Source organism: Buteo buteo, chromosome 3, assembly GCF_964188355.1.
Source record: "Buteo buteo chromosome 3, bButBut1.hap1.1, whole genome shotgun sequence".
NCBI classification, from domain to species: Eukaryota; Metazoa; Chordata; class Aves; order Accipitriformes; family Accipitridae; genus Buteo; species Buteo buteo.
The window spans coordinates 65,975,540-65,991,538 of record NC_134173.1 but is presented as its reverse complement, the minus strand read 5'-3'; the positions used below and the strand labels follow the sequence as shown (position 1 = coordinate 65,991,538).

Genomic DNA, 15,999 nt, shown 5'->3' with positions numbered 1-15,999 from the left:
CCTTTTGGTTTTTGGGGGTGACTTTTGGGAGATGGCTGCCTCTGCAGGTCAGGCTTATTTGCTCTGCCTTGGTTCATCAAAGTACAAGCTTCCAGCCTAGCTGTCCAGAAGCTGACCTGCCCTTCACCAGCACCAATCATACTCTTGTTTGACTTGAGTGGTAGGGCAAAGCTCTGCTAGGAGGAGAAATGGTAATTAAATCAGATATATCTCATACACTCCTATATTTTTAAAAAGCATGTGCAAAATCCCCTTTTCTCTCCTGGAACAGAAAATTAAATGCCCTTTTTTTTTTTTCCATTCAGCCTTCTGAAGTTCACAGTTAGGCCCAAGTTCTTATTCTGTTCTTTCTGGGGGTGCTTTTCTTCACTTTCTTTTCTTACTTTCTCTCATCTTCCTTCTCTTTCTAACACAAACAATGCACCATAAAAAATAACAACAATAACAGAAATCACCAGCAGCACAAGCCTTAGGTTTGGGTGATGATGTGCCTATGGCCCAGGTGGTTACTGTTGTTTTAGCTATCTAATTCCCTTAAAAGGCTTAATAGCTTTTTCAGTGAAAAGCATGAGCTACACTAAGGAAGGGTATAGCAACACGTATAATAGCATATAATAGCACACCTAGTCCAGGCAGACTTGGCTGACAGCAGAACAATGTGGTCCCTTGAGACATGCCATACAACACTGCAACTTCAAAGCACATTCACCAAAGCCAGGTTTTAAAGCACTCTGTTTCTAGATGAAATCCTAAACACTGTGAGCAGCCACTGAGCCCTCTCAGTGGAGGGTTGCTTACAGCCTGGTAACAATCCTCCTCCCCCCCCCCAAAAAAGAAAACAAAAAAAAAAGAAAACATCAAATTTTTCATTTCATGACTTCCAACCCATCTCTCTTGCAGGACTGAATTCAGAAATTATTCATTACCAATACAGAACAGTTTCACTACCTTGCCCTAAAATTTCCAACTGAATAAGCTGAACTGGCAGCTCTGCAGAAAAAATGCTGTTGGGGAGAGGCACTCCTGGGTACTCTGAGTACCCACCAGTGGATAATAAGTTTTGCTCACCAACATCCTGGCAAGCAACCAAACTTTCCTTGCAAAGGCTGAGAGGCTGCAAGCCACCTACACCATCTGGGTCCCAAACAGCTTCTTTCCTAACTGCACAAAGCTTCCCATAAGACCTGAAACAAGCCAGCAAGCATCTCCTTTGCTCAGCTGGAAACAGTGGCTCTACAGTGAGCTTCTAATTAGTACTTGAGTAGCAAAAGCTGAGGTGACACTTCAGCAGCTGTTCTGACCTAATTGGGACTTACTTTCTTTCTTTCTTTCTGTTTCTTTCTTCCTTTCTTCCTTTCTTTTTGAGATGGTAACAAAAACAGGTCGTGATTAAAAGAGGAGATACTTTGTTGGGAAGGAGAAAGTAGAGAGTATGTGTGTCCTGACTGCTTGATTTTGTATAGGAAATGTTTTCAGACTTATGGACTTTAACAATCAAGTTTCAATGTGCAAAAAGGTGTAAATCAGCCCCCAAGCCACATGGGATGCCTGCCTTGAGCTGCCTACAGGGCTTTTTTAAGAGGAGGTTTAATGCTGAAAGATGGGGATGTAAACATGTACACTGCTCCTCAGTCCATGTGGCTCCACACTGGCAAGACTTGGCATGGAGGAGAAGTCCCACTAGCTGTTTTATAACTAAGTGCTGTAACAGCAAGGAAAGGCTGCGAGGGTGGTATCTCCTGTTCTTGTTGCTGGGAAGGACCACATTCCGGCTGCAACTTCTGCTCGTGTTTTCCAAAGTTTACTTTCCCAGAGCTGCTGTGCAACAAGTAGGGTAGGAGTAGACTCCATCTATGTGCCTACGCATACACTGGAATCAATCCATGTTTGCAGAGCACCTGGTAAAATGCAGATCCTTGCCCCAGGAACTACCCTTTCCATTTATTATCAATCACTAAAAAAGTCATAGCTGCTATATAGAAGGTATATGCTGAATTATTGAAATCAGTCTGTGATGTTTCCTATCTGTGTGACCATTGTACTGATAATTCCTTTCCCTTCACCTTTTGCCTGTCTTCACTAGTGAAACTAAAAGCTCCTCAGGACAGAGACTGTCTGTGCACATATCCTGGCCCAAACATAGTGAGGTCCTGACCTCTACCTGCCACTGTATCAAGGGCAGTGAAAAATGTCACCAGAATAATTCTGGCTATTGCTGTGGCACACAGTAAACCCTCGCTCAGGGGCACAGTGTCCAGGGTTGGGATAATGGGCTTCAGGGGGTTGGTAGCCAAAACTGAAGCTTTCTTCGGCAGGTGGTTAACAGCATCCTATTGAAATTGGTGTAAAATAAGGGGGGCTGGTTCTGGCTGTGGTGTTGACACAGGAAAGCTGCAGCAAACAGCTCCATGGGCACCCTGCCATCACCAACCATCCCTCAGAGAACATTCGCATCACAAATCACTGCCTGGGGGGTGACTTTTTCCTGAGCCTTGCCTCTTTTCTCCCCTCCCCTAGTAAATCCATCCCTGCTAATATTTGTTAAACTCATTTTTTTTCCTGCTGTGCTCAAAGGCCAACTGTGCTTTGCATCTCCCATTGCCGTCCAGCAGAAACACCTCCCGCACCAGGCTGTGAGCATCAACCTACCAGCCACAGCACCGATGCCTTCGTGCCGGCTGTGCAAGGTGGCACTGGGCAGTAATCCTTCTGCCCAATGAATCGCTCTGTGCCACAGGAACAGGTGAACAGAAAGTACCGGGGTTTTCATTTTATGAATCTGAGGCTGAACAGAAACTCCCTTGTATTGACAAAGAGGGTGTTTCTCTGAGCTGCCTGATAAATCAAGGTGGGAGCTGTGCCCAGCACCAAGTTATAGGATGTTGAGGAGTGTAAAGAAATAGAAAGCTTACATAAGGGGAGGTTTTCAATAGTCAATACGTTTAAAAAGTGACTCAGCCCCTCTTCTCTCACAAAAAAAAGTAGACCAGTCCTGGGCTAAGCCAGGCCTCCAGTGGAAGGGAAGGAATAAGAAGAAAGTCAGGATATAGAGTCTATTTCCAGCCTCACTCCTGCCATATCCATAAAGTTACATAGCTTTGGATGGTCTGTTCAGTTAATGGTTTTAAAACATTTGCCTGTCCCATGGGAAGAGCATCAGGAGACTTAAGTGTTGTTTGAGAAGTCCTCTGATCGAAACCGCAGTGTTTATAGAGATGGGCCAGTGCATCTAAGGCTTGAACAAAATGGTTCCTCGCAACTACTACAGGCACTTAGTGATCCACATATTTTGTTTTCAGTTTCTCTAATGGGGGCAGAATATTGTTCTCAACCACCTTTGAAACCTTGAGGGACCCGGTGCCTTTTGCTCCACTGAGCCATAGGAACAGGTTGCCCAGAGAGGTGGTAGATGCCCCAACCCCGAAAACATTCAAGGTCAGGTTGGACGCGGCTCTGAGCAGCCTGATCATGTTGAAGATGTTCCTGCTCATTGCAGGGGGGTTGGACTAGATGACCTGTCAAGGTCCCTTCCAACTCAAACCATTCTATGATTCTATGTTTCTAAATGGTCCCAAACTGGGCATGTTACTGCCAAATGCAAGCAGCTATAAACAGGAGTTAATTCATTTTGTGGTATGTCAGAGAACATGAACCGTAAATCGTCTGCATCGGGGAGTCCTCAAAGCATTGGAGCAACGTTATTTGAGAGAGAGTAATACTTGGTTAGAAAAACTGAGAAGTTTAAATAGGCCATCTCCTCAGCAGGTATAAATTGGTGTGTTATCTCAGTGACTGGGTGGCCCTAGAAATGGGATTACTGTAATTTCTAAGGGAAGAATCCATGTGTTAAAAACTATGCAGAAGCATCTAGCTAATGATCCAGCTGAAAATAAGAGGTTTGATAGAGCCAAGTATAAAAAAGCAGGATTTGACTTTTGTAAGTGATGCTGCAGAGCTGATCATGGGTCAAGAGAAGTGCAGGTATGGAAGCATCTTGTACATGAAGTACAGGACCATAGCAGGAGCATTTTCCCAATGCTTCCTGCAGCTTCAGGGAGCGTGTCGCACGGTAGTCAGCCAGGGAAGCAGAGCCAGAACTTGCCGACTGCTGTGAGACCTGGCCGGTGTGGGGCAATGCTGTGGGGTTACCCTCAGTGAGTGCATTTCTTCCTGAATATTGAAGTGGTGGATGTTTTGATGTAAAGGAAAAGATTTCAAATGTGAAAAATAAAACCAATGCTTTGTGGAAGTGAAGTATTACTTTCAGTGCCCTACCCAGAGGGACCTCAGCTTTGTGATATCATCTCTAACTCCAACTTTTTGCACTTGCTTTACTAGAAATTTTTATTTTAGAATGAGAAAAACATGCAGAAGTGCAGAGGGGGTAGTACTCGGGAGCCCTGAATTGTAATCCCAACTTTGCTTCAAGGCAGCAGAGCAGCTGCCGGCAGGTCTCTGTGCCCCTGCTTCCCCTTCCACCTACCTGCTTGTACAGCGGGTGCTGCAGCACGGCTCAGGCAGCACAAAGTGGCTCAGACCCCTGCTAATGCCTTTGGTTCTACTTTTGCAATGTCATAAAAAAACTACTCTATCTACAGAAGTAATGAAGCATCAGTGACAGGCTTGGGTCTGTGCTGGTCTGCAAAAAGAAACCCGCTCATCTGGCAAGGCAGAGAGAAACCTCATTGCCAGGTCAGTCAGGAGAAGTCTATAATCAGCACTGACACCTCACTTACTTAGTGCCCTGTGGGTGTAAAAACAAGCCTGGGTCTCCATCCTGGACAGGAACTGTTCCTGCTTAAGCTTTGCTCCTGTGAGGTCAGACAGACAAGTATCCCTTACCCAGCCATTTCTCAGAGGCAGTGGTTCAACCCTTCACAGTCGGTGCCAGGTCTCAGCATTCAAGCCCATGTTTTGTAGCTCAGCTATGCATCCCACTTCTCCCCAAGGGGATTGTTATTTTACAGTACTCACAACATAATCTTCAACTTTCCAAAGACTGTTGGCAAGATTTGTCAGCAAACTACTGTGGAGCTAGAAGATGACGGGTATAATAAGTCCCAACTGGGTGGACTTAGTGCACAATAATACGTAACGTTTGGACATGGTTGTAGGATCAGTCCCAAGTCAGAAGTTAGTCTCTTGTCAAGGTATGAATTACACCACAGTGGTTTAACTTCTCACTCCCTTCCCCATAGACACATTCCCAGTCTTTGAAGGCTGCCTGGGCCATGGATATGAAACATCCTTAGGGCTGTCCTACTTTGTACCAAACCCTGTCAGTCCCAAAGGCAGAGTCATGAGCTCTCCCATGCTCTAATGGGGAAACAAGGCTCTGCCTTCTGCTCTAGTACAGCTATTAAGACTCATTGCCCCAAACTACAGCTCACTAGTACAACCCCGAAACTCCTGTCTCTCCATCACTCTCCAGTGATGACGTAAAATATTCTGCAAATGACAGTTAAGCAGTGACATTTGCAAAGATGCTTCTGTTTTATCAGCACGTTGTTTGCACTGGAACCTAACAGTTGGCTGTTCAGCAGGGAAGTATTAATCCCAAATGAATCCTTTCTGGCATAGGAGCAAAACCAGACTGTATGCTGTGGGAAGTGCTCGGCATCTGAGCTCATCACACACATGGTGAGATTCTCTACCAAGTAGACATGAAGTTTAAACACTGTTCAGGAGGCTAAGTGTGTTGGTTTCCATAAACAAAGGGGTGTCTGAGCACAAAGCAGCTCAGAAGTTGCTCCATCTGGCAGAGAGCCTTTTTTTTATTCCTGCCTCAGAAAAGGTTCTAGCTCACCTTAACAAGACAAGTACAGAGGTCCAGCAGCGAGACCTGTTGGGCACACGCAAGGACCCTGATGGGCAGATGTGGACGATAAGGGATATAGGTTGCCCTCCCAGAATTTCACCAACAGCTCCTGCCAATTCTTGAGCACATAATACAGTTCTCTATTTACAGCTGCCTATGTATGAGATTAAAGTCATGATTTTTGCATTGCCCATGTGCTGACAACACTTTTTCAATTCCTATGTCCCTGTGATCCTACATCACCAACATTGGTTCTCTTTCCTTTTTAAATCTATCCTTCCATCATAAATCTGTTCTTTTGTGCCTACTTCAGTCTGAATAAGTAACAAGACAGTCATTGACCAATGTAAAAGATGCTTCTAGAGGAAGAGGCTAGTAGCAGGTGTTTCTGACATTTCTTGAAACAGGGTGAATATCCCACTTCTCTTAAAGTGCTAAGAATTCATTTATTTCTGGCTCAGTGGGGCTGTGAGATGCTAGAGCTTAACAGTTACATATTCCAGAACAACCTCCTGTTCTGCAAAACTTTCAAATTAATCCTCAGTATGCTTTTAGGGGATTATCTTCATAACAGACTTATATCTCTTGAAAGCCAGAAGAGCAGATGCTGCCTTCAGCCTTTCTATAGATATCAAGTTTAAACTGAGCATTTTATGAAATAGCTGGTACAGTAATTGTGTCCAAGTTCAGACAGCAATCATTGCAGGGTGATTCGATTTTCACTCTGGATAGTCTGTACCCTGCCAGGACAAATAAACTTCTTCCTTCTCCGGTCCTGAACTAGACATGAGAGAGAGAAAAAAAAAATATCACCTTGAATAATTATTTGTAGAGCATTAGGTTATTGCCTAAGCCAAATTCCAGGGAGCTTCCAAGGGCTACAAGCAGGACACAGGGCTGCTGCCACTCAGCACCAGGTGACCCGCTGGAGATGCTGATCGGGGAGGTAGCAATGGCCAACCACAAGCACATGTGCTTTGTGCTGATGCTGCCAAATGCCTTTAAATTGGACTGGAAATCAATCTCCACCGGTGCTGCAGCAATTCAGTTTCCATTTGCTACCAGAAAACCCAAACTTGGAAAAACAAAGTGTGCAACCAGCCCAGACTTTCCATAAAAATCACCCTCTCATTCAAAGCCAGCTGTATCTTTCAGATGAGAGGGCCTGCAAGTTTCCCAAACATCTCCTCTCTCCACTTTTATCGTAGCCATCAATATAGCATCATTCATCAGTATTGCTCCTTCATTTTAATGGAGTTGGAGGGAAGCTGTTCAGGCAAAGGCTGTATAAAATGCCTAGAGCATTACCAGTGTCTAAAATGAACATCTTTATGCCTCAATATTTGTTTCTCATCAATGTCCCTGAGAGCATTCTGCCTTCACAGGGTTCAACTCAAAGAAGCTTGCTGTTCCGGGGTGTGATTCACACTTTGTCAACAATCAGCACATTTGGTTGAACAAAGCACTTTCAATTACTGCAGTATTTCTCAAGGTGTTTGGAAGCAGCTGAGTTCCAGCAATTGCCACAAGCATTGTTAGTATCAGAGATGGAGATAGCTGGTCAAAAATAGCTGTCTGCATAGTCTGGCAAGGAGCCTGTCTCCAAATAAAAGTTTGGAATGAACCTCCTTGTGAAGGATCAGGTCTGCAACCCTTGTGCTTCAAATTTCATTTGTATTTTACTGGGACTATTTAATTAAGAAGAAAAGCAAACAAACATGAAACAATGTACAGATTATTATATGAAGAAAGATTGTTGGAGGAATGACTAATATGCCCCCTTCTATATAAACATACAGAGGAATAATTAATCTTCTATTCATAGAATCAGAGGAATCATAGAATGGTTTGGGCTGGAAGGGACCTTTGAAAATCATCTAGCCCAACCCCCCTGCCACAAACAGGGACATCTTTCACTAGACCAGGTTGCTCAAAGTCCCATCCAACCTGGCCTTGAACACTTCCAGCGATGGGGCATCCACAACTTCGCTGGGCAACCTGTTCCAGTGTCTCAGCACCTTCATCATAAAAAATTTCTTCCTTATGTCCAATCTAAACCCACCCTCTTTCAATTTAAAACCATTGCCCCTTGTCCTGTCACTACAGGCCCTGGGAAAAAGTCTCTCTCCGTCTTTCTTATAAACTCACTTTATACATTGAAAGGACGCAATAAGATCTGCCTGGAGCCTTCTCTTCTCCAGGCTGAACAACCCCAACTCTCTCAGCCTGTCTTTGTAGGAGAGGTGCTCCAGAGCTCTGATCATTTTTGTGACCCTGCTCTAGACACACTCCAACAGGTCCATGTCCTTCTTGTGCTGGGGACCCCAGAGCTGGACGCAGTGGTGGTGGGGGACTCCAGGTGGGGTCTCATGAGAGCACAGTAGAGGGGAATAATCACCTGCTGGCCACACTTCTTTTTATGCAGCCCTGGACATGATCGGTTTTTTGGGCTGCAAGCGCACATTACCAGCTCATGTCCAATTTTTCATCCACCAGTATTGCTAAGTCTTTCTCCACAGGGCTGCTCTCAATCCGTTCATCCCCCAGTCTGTACTGATATTGGGGATTGCCCCAACCCATGTGCAGGACCTTGCACTTGGCCTTGTTGAAATTCATGAGGTTCGCATGGGCCCACTCCTCAAATCAGGGTCCTTCCAGATGGCATCCCTTACATCAGGTGAATCAACTGCACCGCTCAGCTTGTGTCTTCTGCAAACTTGCTGAGGGTATTCATATTACTCCAGGAGGAAAGCAGTACATCACTGAAGTCATTTTCCATATCCACTATTTCAAAAACATTTCTTCCCTAGCATAATTGATTTGCTTTTCCTTGTGCTGCAGTCCCTAACAGAGCTGCTGAGCTGTAGTGAATAGGACTATTGCCCCAAACTTGCAATAAAAGTCACCCACTATGTTCACCATTGCAGGGGTCGAGGAAGAGAGGGTCCCACTGCCTATTAGCAGGCAGGATCCTCCTAGCAGACCAGTGGAGACAGACAGGCTCTTCCAGACAGCATTTAACAGAAAAGGCTTATCTGGTATTATGTGAATTGTTGTCAGGAGGAATACTTCCCTCAATGACAAGAAGCATCCTGGATCCTATATAATACCTAAAATTAATCAGAATAATCCCACACAGTCTCCTATTGCCTTTCTACTGTGATAAGCCCTTTTCAGAAGACACTTCCTTTTGTTTATTTTAAATGCATTCCTCAGTATTGCAGCAGAAATATCTATCTGATAATAACTAGAAATCCTTCCTTCTGAGGATTTCAGAAGGCTTTGCAAGGGCAAGCATAGACACATTTTAAAGACGGCAAAATCAAGGAACAGAGAAGTTAATGGTCCTACAGGGGCTAGGCTATAAGTCATAGCTTGCAGTTCCTACCTGCTTGCCCAAAAGGCAGGATTATTTGGGATGTGAAAAAAGGTGAGAAGCGAAGCTGATGTTGGCTTTAGAAAGGATTACTTAAATTTGTCACAAGCAATGCATTACAGCAAGTCTCTTTTTTATCTTCTATAATTCCTTGCCACCAACAAATCCCCAGTATGAATGAACATTAACTGGAGCAATGTGAGTCTCTCGGAGAGGCAATACAGCCATTTGCTCTCAGTGGAGAAACTATCCTACAACATCTCTGTCGTGGAGGAAGCCACAATGCGCAGCGGATTTTGGACCCCTTTGCCTTCAGCAGGGACACACCAAAGCCTGATAGTTTTCCATCTGTGGAGTCCATTGTAAGGAACGTGCCTTTTTTTAGCCACTTCTACTAGGGTAGCTTTTCTGACGGTGCTCGCTAAAACCATTGTTTTAGAACTAGCCAAAGCCCTGAGTTACAGCTTGGAAGAGACACAGCTGATGAGAACAGGGTTCAGGCACAACTGAGTTGTCTTGTATCAGTATAGATCACTAACTGCAGGAAATGCCAAGTAATTTCACTTAACATAAATGTCTGCTGTTGCTGGTTCAATTCAATCAGATTATCTCCTATTTTCAAATAGAAGCCCAGAGTTACTACTGATCAGGCACAGCATGCATGGCTCAGCCTCGGTCTCCATGGGCAGGTTGGATAATGGTTCTTCCAGGCTTTTTACATGGCTCTAGCCTGCACAGACAGAAACACCAAATTTTAAGATAACCATTGTCACTTAAAAGATTGTGTTCTTCAGAAATGCTATAAGATGCATAGAAAATCCACTTCATCTCCTTTGAAGGCAGTAAGAGTAAGGAGCTAGCAGGAAAAATACACTTTACTTCAATTTTGATATTTGCAAAGGTGCAGCTTAAAAAAGAAAAAAAAAACACACAGGAAACAAGACTTTCAGGGTGACTTTCACATCAAAATAAAGCAGGAAATATGGATCAACACTGACAAAGAAATTTAGGCCAGATGTTCAGTTGGTGTCAATCAGCACAGTCCCTCTCACGGGTTCCTCACTTACACCAGCTGGATCCAGCTCAGCCACCCGGCCAGCACTTTCATCAGAAAGCATGAGAGGATGAAGACATAAATACCCCATCTAGTCACAATATGGGGTTTATGTGAGTGTCATCTGTTGCCACACATCTAGTTGCCAGTGATAAATTCATCTCACCTAACTTCAGACATCTAGAGGTAGACTGCTACATCCCAGCCAGTCATGCCAGGTAATCAGTATCAAGTAGACATCAGAAATACATCCATATGAATCAGGCACCAGAAGTGTCCATTTCTCCCCATCAACTGGGAAGGGAGTCTAGACACTTGAGACATCTCCATTTGTCCAGATTAATCCCATGCCCGTGTGGCAAGCCTGAGCAAGAGGGTGTAAAAACAACAAAAAAGGGTAGATCAAACTTTCTTAATTAGACAGAGAGAGACTTCAAATACAGAGAGATTGTGTAGAGTGTTTTGAGGCAAAAAAAAAAGAGATGTCTTTGTAAAATCCAGAGGATTTCACTTGAGAAGCCCAAATGTAAGGGTTTCCCTGACCTTGCACGGACCCCCGCATGGAGCACAGCCCATCTTTTTGTGAACAGAATCAGTTTAGCTCTACCTCAGGACTCTACACAAGTAACTTGATGTCAGCGTTTCTCTGGGTTGGTGAAGGGGAGACAGCAGTGCAAGTTCTTTTCCGCTCATGGTTAGAGTCACCAGATCTCCCCACTGCCAAGTGAGATTATCCATCACCCTGTCCTGATGGGGGAGTAAGTGACACTGCAAAGCCTGTCTGTGCCACCAGTGCTTTGGTCCTCAAATGCCACCTGGTGGTGCCTCTTCGAAGCCCTGTCGGGTCATTACGGGCATCCTTTGAGGATGAAAAGGGCTGAGTTGTGTCCTGTGAGCAGCAAGCTTTCTGCAGGAATGGAGATGCCTACAGTCCTGGTCCCCATTGGATGTATTTATTTGACGGGCTTGCAATAAAGAGTTTAAGGCAGAAGCAAACATTGATACAAGTAACATAAAATATAACAGAAAGGGAAGATGGGGAAAAGCTGCATCAGAACTAATTCAGCAAAATTTCCCTGAGGTGTGCGCAGCACGTGTGCATTTGCAGGCAGGACCCAATGCTGGTGTTACACACAGGAGTCAAAGCATGTTTTCCAAGTCCCATCCAAAGACCTCATCATCAGTCACCTTTTCTATCTGTGCAGTTCATTTTAGTCAGGTGAAGTTATTCAGTGATACCATTAGCAGCTTTAGGAGCAAGACCTGAATGCCAAACTCCCAGAGCTTCTACAGTAGCTCTGTAATAAACAATAAAAAGGTAATAAAATGAAAAAAAAAATAGCAATAAAGAAGTAACAAGGAGTCAGGAAGAAGAGGAATGACTTGACTTTAAAAGCAGTGGTTTCACCTTTGGCAGGGGATGTCCCAATGTGTCACTGTCACTGCATGTGCAGCAAGTTGCTGGTGGTCACAGCAGATCACAGATGATTTCCCACATTCCCAAGGGAAAAGGGAATTGGGGAGATCCCTGACTCCCAGGGCAGCTTTCTCCATCTGCAGATGGTGAAACCAGGATCTTTCTGCCCCGGATTTCCCAGGTCACCTGCTGGAGGCACAGGCTTGCTCTCCAGTGCCTGTACATCACCCTGACCCATGAAAATGCCAGGAAAAAGGATTCAAGGCATGTAACAAGGAAAGAGGAAGGCGGCTGCAATTAATGCATCCTTGAGGCAAAAAGTGTGCTGGAGGTATTTGCTTAAAATACTTCAGAGTGCCATTGATTTTTTTGTTGTTTGTTTCTCAGTGGAGAGCGCTTTCTGGGTCTCATAAGCCACCACACTTTATCTAGGTGCAAAACCAGAAGCAGGAGGTTTCCCGCTGGGTTTACAGGCTTAGCACCAGGAACTACTTCTACACAGACAGGTGATACAACCCTCAAGCTGGATTTTGCCTTTCTCAGCAAACAAAACTTGCATCCATAGCTCATGTGTTGCTATGAATTAAGGGCAGCTTGAGCAATGGCCCAATACTCAGAGCTCTAAATCTGAACTCTCAAGTTTTTCATGTGCCAGGACTTTTACACATCGGAGCTGGAGACGTGCTGGCTTGAGCCAAACTGCAGGCACTGACACATCCAAATCACATGCTTGGTCATAGCCACCATGTCAGGAGAGCTCAACCCATGACACTGAGCAATGGAGCCCCAAGACGCCAAACACCATCATGATCCAGCTAAACACGCCAGCGCCCCAGCAGATGTTCATTTCATGCTCACATGCCAGTACTAGATTGTGCCATGAGGCACCAGGTTGACGAAAGCAAAATGCTCCCCAGGGAGCTCATGAGGGGATTCTCCCTCTCTCTGCCTTTCCCTCAGCAGTGGTATGGATGATAATCCATAGCACAGGGCAGAAAAAGGAGGGATTACAGATCCCCGAGTGCTCACAGAAACTCAAACCCTCCTCCAAAGCAGTGTCAGCATAATCAGGTGCTTCTTGCAGCTGCCCAGAACTTGCCAAGGGGGGGTCAGCTCCTTCCTTGCTGCATGTTGTGTGGGTTTTCTGACAAGCTTCCTGTGCCTGCCTCAGCCCAAACCTGCCTTGCAATGTGGGTTTCTTTCCAGTGTTGCACCCAACACAGCTACATGCCAGCCTCAAAGAATTCAGACTACAGGGTGGCAAAGAGATATACACAAGTGGGAGCAACTGTGCTTTGTTTTCAATTGTAAAATGATTTTTGGTCTCATTTGTAATAATCGTGCGGTTATACCTTAATAAATAGCTGAAGTCACATAATTTATTTTTAGTGGACTAAATCCTGCTGTTGGGTATGCTGATGGAAACACTGAAGCAATTATTTATTTCTCTGGAGCTATCTCAGAACACGCATCTGAGATAAAATCAAAATAAATAACTAGAATGTCAGGTCTAATATTACGCATATTTTCTTACTACTAATAGAAACCAGGTTCACTTCTGAAGTTACAATAACAGTACATAAGAAAACAAGACCACTGACTGAAAGAAATACTAAATACTTCAGCATCCTCAAAGTAAATATCTATTTATGTCAGAAAGATCAATCTAAGCAAAGGACCCACAATAAATTGGTATTAATGTTTTTTAGATCATGCCATTGTGCTATTTCATATTTCCCTGTGAACAATTCAAATTCTCAAGTGCTTTAGCACTGCTTGTTTACAACGCTTTGCATTGTTACGACTATGGTTTCTTGAAAATCAACTACATCAACTGAAATGGGGTGTATCTAATCCATGAAAAACAAACTATTACCACTTTCCAAAGCTAATAAACTGTTTAGAGTCAATTTTAAAAGCCCTGAGCTTGGGAACTCTCTGGTGCAGAGACTAATCCAACACCCCAGGCATCTGATGGAGAAGATTTCTGTTGTCTGCAGGATCAGACCCACAGAACAGTAAATCACTCAGACTCCAAAACCACGTAGCTCTCTCAGCAGAACAAATCCATTTCAGTAGAAGAAACAGAAAAGTTGATCTAAATCTTACCAGAGCTAATGCTAGATTAGTTTTAGGTACACTTTCTTAGACAGTTTCAATGAAGGAAGCAAACTATTGAAACAAAACACGTCTTTTGCTTCACACACAAAACCTTGTGCAGTTGTCCTAGAATTTAGGGCAGGCACAAATTAAAAATTTTCACTCCATTAAATTATTTAACCCCTACCATTTATTTACTATTTATATGAACTAATTTATGGTAAATTCTCAGGCAATTCCTCCGAGAACTTTGGCCAAACTTTGGTCTCAGTTCCACATCTCTGAGTCTCTAGAGACGCTACAAAATCCATGAAAAAGTTCTGGGATTAGTCTACTACAGCCAGGGCAAAACTTGTTTGCAAGTACCACATTCAGCTCTACTGCAAAAGAAGGTAGAAAGAAGAAAATACATAATAAGCAGGACATCCTATTGAAATAATCTTACAGTAAAGAGAAATACAGAAACATACGAATAAACATGGATATATGCATATATATATGTATACACTCATAGGCACAAACACCCATACATTCCCCTGTTCTCTTTCAGCAAAAAGCCAGTATCCTTTCCTTATGAAAAACAAGCACTTCACAAATTAGAGCTAATCCTCAGCTCATGAATTGGATTGATTTCAGGAAAATAAGATTATTTCCAGCTGCTGCACCTTAGCATGAAAAGATTTAAGTGTCAAATTTTGCCCTTAGGTGTATCCTATTGAAATCAAAGGAAGTTCTCACTGGGTAAAGTGAAGCATACATACATCTACCTATGAAACATGGCATGCTGTTTCTACACACTTCTTCAAGGCAGAATCACAGAACTACAGGGAGACATATCAGTTGTGTTAGACCAACTGATGCGGCCATAGAAAGCACTCTTGTACATTCGAGCCCCAAAGCCCCGGACCAGGGCGTTCCGAGTGATTTCTGGTCTCTTACTTGCACTGCTGGGTTGATGCACACCAAGCAATGAACCAGGGTAATCCCAAAGACACTAAACTTCTAAAAAACAGTGGACAGGAAAAGAAAACCCTAAAGACACAAGGGAATATTCTTGCCAGAGACGTTCATCTCCTCCCATTTGCAGTTCAGTAGAATTAATGATCTTCCCTTAAAGACTTTTAAAGTAAAAAAATAATAAATACAAAACTTGCTGACATAAATGAAACCCTCACGCAAGCACCTCAATATTTAAATTCTAAGTCTTTAAGTATTTCTAAACCTCATTTTTCTTGCTGCAGAATGTCTTACATTTTCACTGCCAAAAAAAAGAGAAAAGTGAAAAAGACATTACCTTCGCTTTTTTTCCTCCATCTCCTATACTTTCCTGTTGTCCACTGTCAAACTGGCCTTCAGCAACTCATCCAGCACCTGCAAGACACACCACTCTTCTTCTCTTGGCTGCCATAGGGATTCTGCTTGTGTTTATGATTAACCCACGGAGATACCTGCCACAGTAGGGTGAGGCTGTTTAAACACTTAATTATATTCATGACTCTTATTCTAGATAAGGTTTCCCAAAGCACTGAAGTGTACAAGTGTAGTTCACTGCTTAGTGAAGCCTTGCAAAACTCTGTGGTTTTGGCTCATAGTGCTCCTTTACAGAAACGTTTCTTTCCTCCTCCTGCCACGAGTGGGTTCTCCCCGCTGCTGTGGTCAGGTGGAACCAGCTTATGACTCACCCAGCATTTTGGCTCATAAAACAGCTCCAGAAACACAATAGCCTGATGTTCTGGGGTGCAATGATGCCAAAATAGGGTATGCATTTCCTTTCACAGGGCTTTGTGCAGTTCAGGTGTTTGCTGCACTAATACAATTTCTGCTCCTTCTCCACATGCACAGACCCTCTCTCTAGACTTGCCAGTCCAGACTACTCTCCCCACTGTACAAATATCCCGATGAAATCAATGGCAGTTTGGCTAAGACAGAGACTGCTGGAGTGGACAGCCTTGGCAGTTTTGTTCTCTCCAGGGTTCAGAGATATTGCTCCCTATATGTCCTGGATATACAAAAAAGTGTTTTCATAATAAGGACAATCCAGCATCAGAACAAGCTGCTCAGCAAGGTTGTACAGTCTCTGTCCCTGCAGGTTTTCGAAACCTGGTTGCACCAAGCCCTGAGCAACCTGGTCTGTGCTCATGGCTCACCCTTCTCTGAGCAGGAGGTTGAACTAGAGACCTCTCGAGGGCCCTTCCACACTCAGTTCTCCTGTGATCCTGTTCTATGATCCTATA

At 43.9% G+C, this 15,999-nt stretch overlaps 1 protein-coding gene across 1 annotated transcript in view; it reads right to left on the bottom strand.

Annotated features, from left to right (window-relative positions):
• FER1L6 (fer-1 like family member 6) overlaps positions 1–15,164 on the bottom strand; it is a 98,786-nt gene extending 83,622 nt beyond the window's left edge. Inside the window, exon 1 of the mRNA XM_075023924.1 lies at positions 15,060–15,164. Coding sequence (XP_074880025.1) covers positions 15,060–15,079 — 20 coding nt within the window. The 5' untranslated portion in view covers positions 15,080–15,164. The remainder of the gene's footprint in view (positions 1–15,059) is intronic.
• Positions 15,165–15,999: the final 835 nt, after the last annotated feature.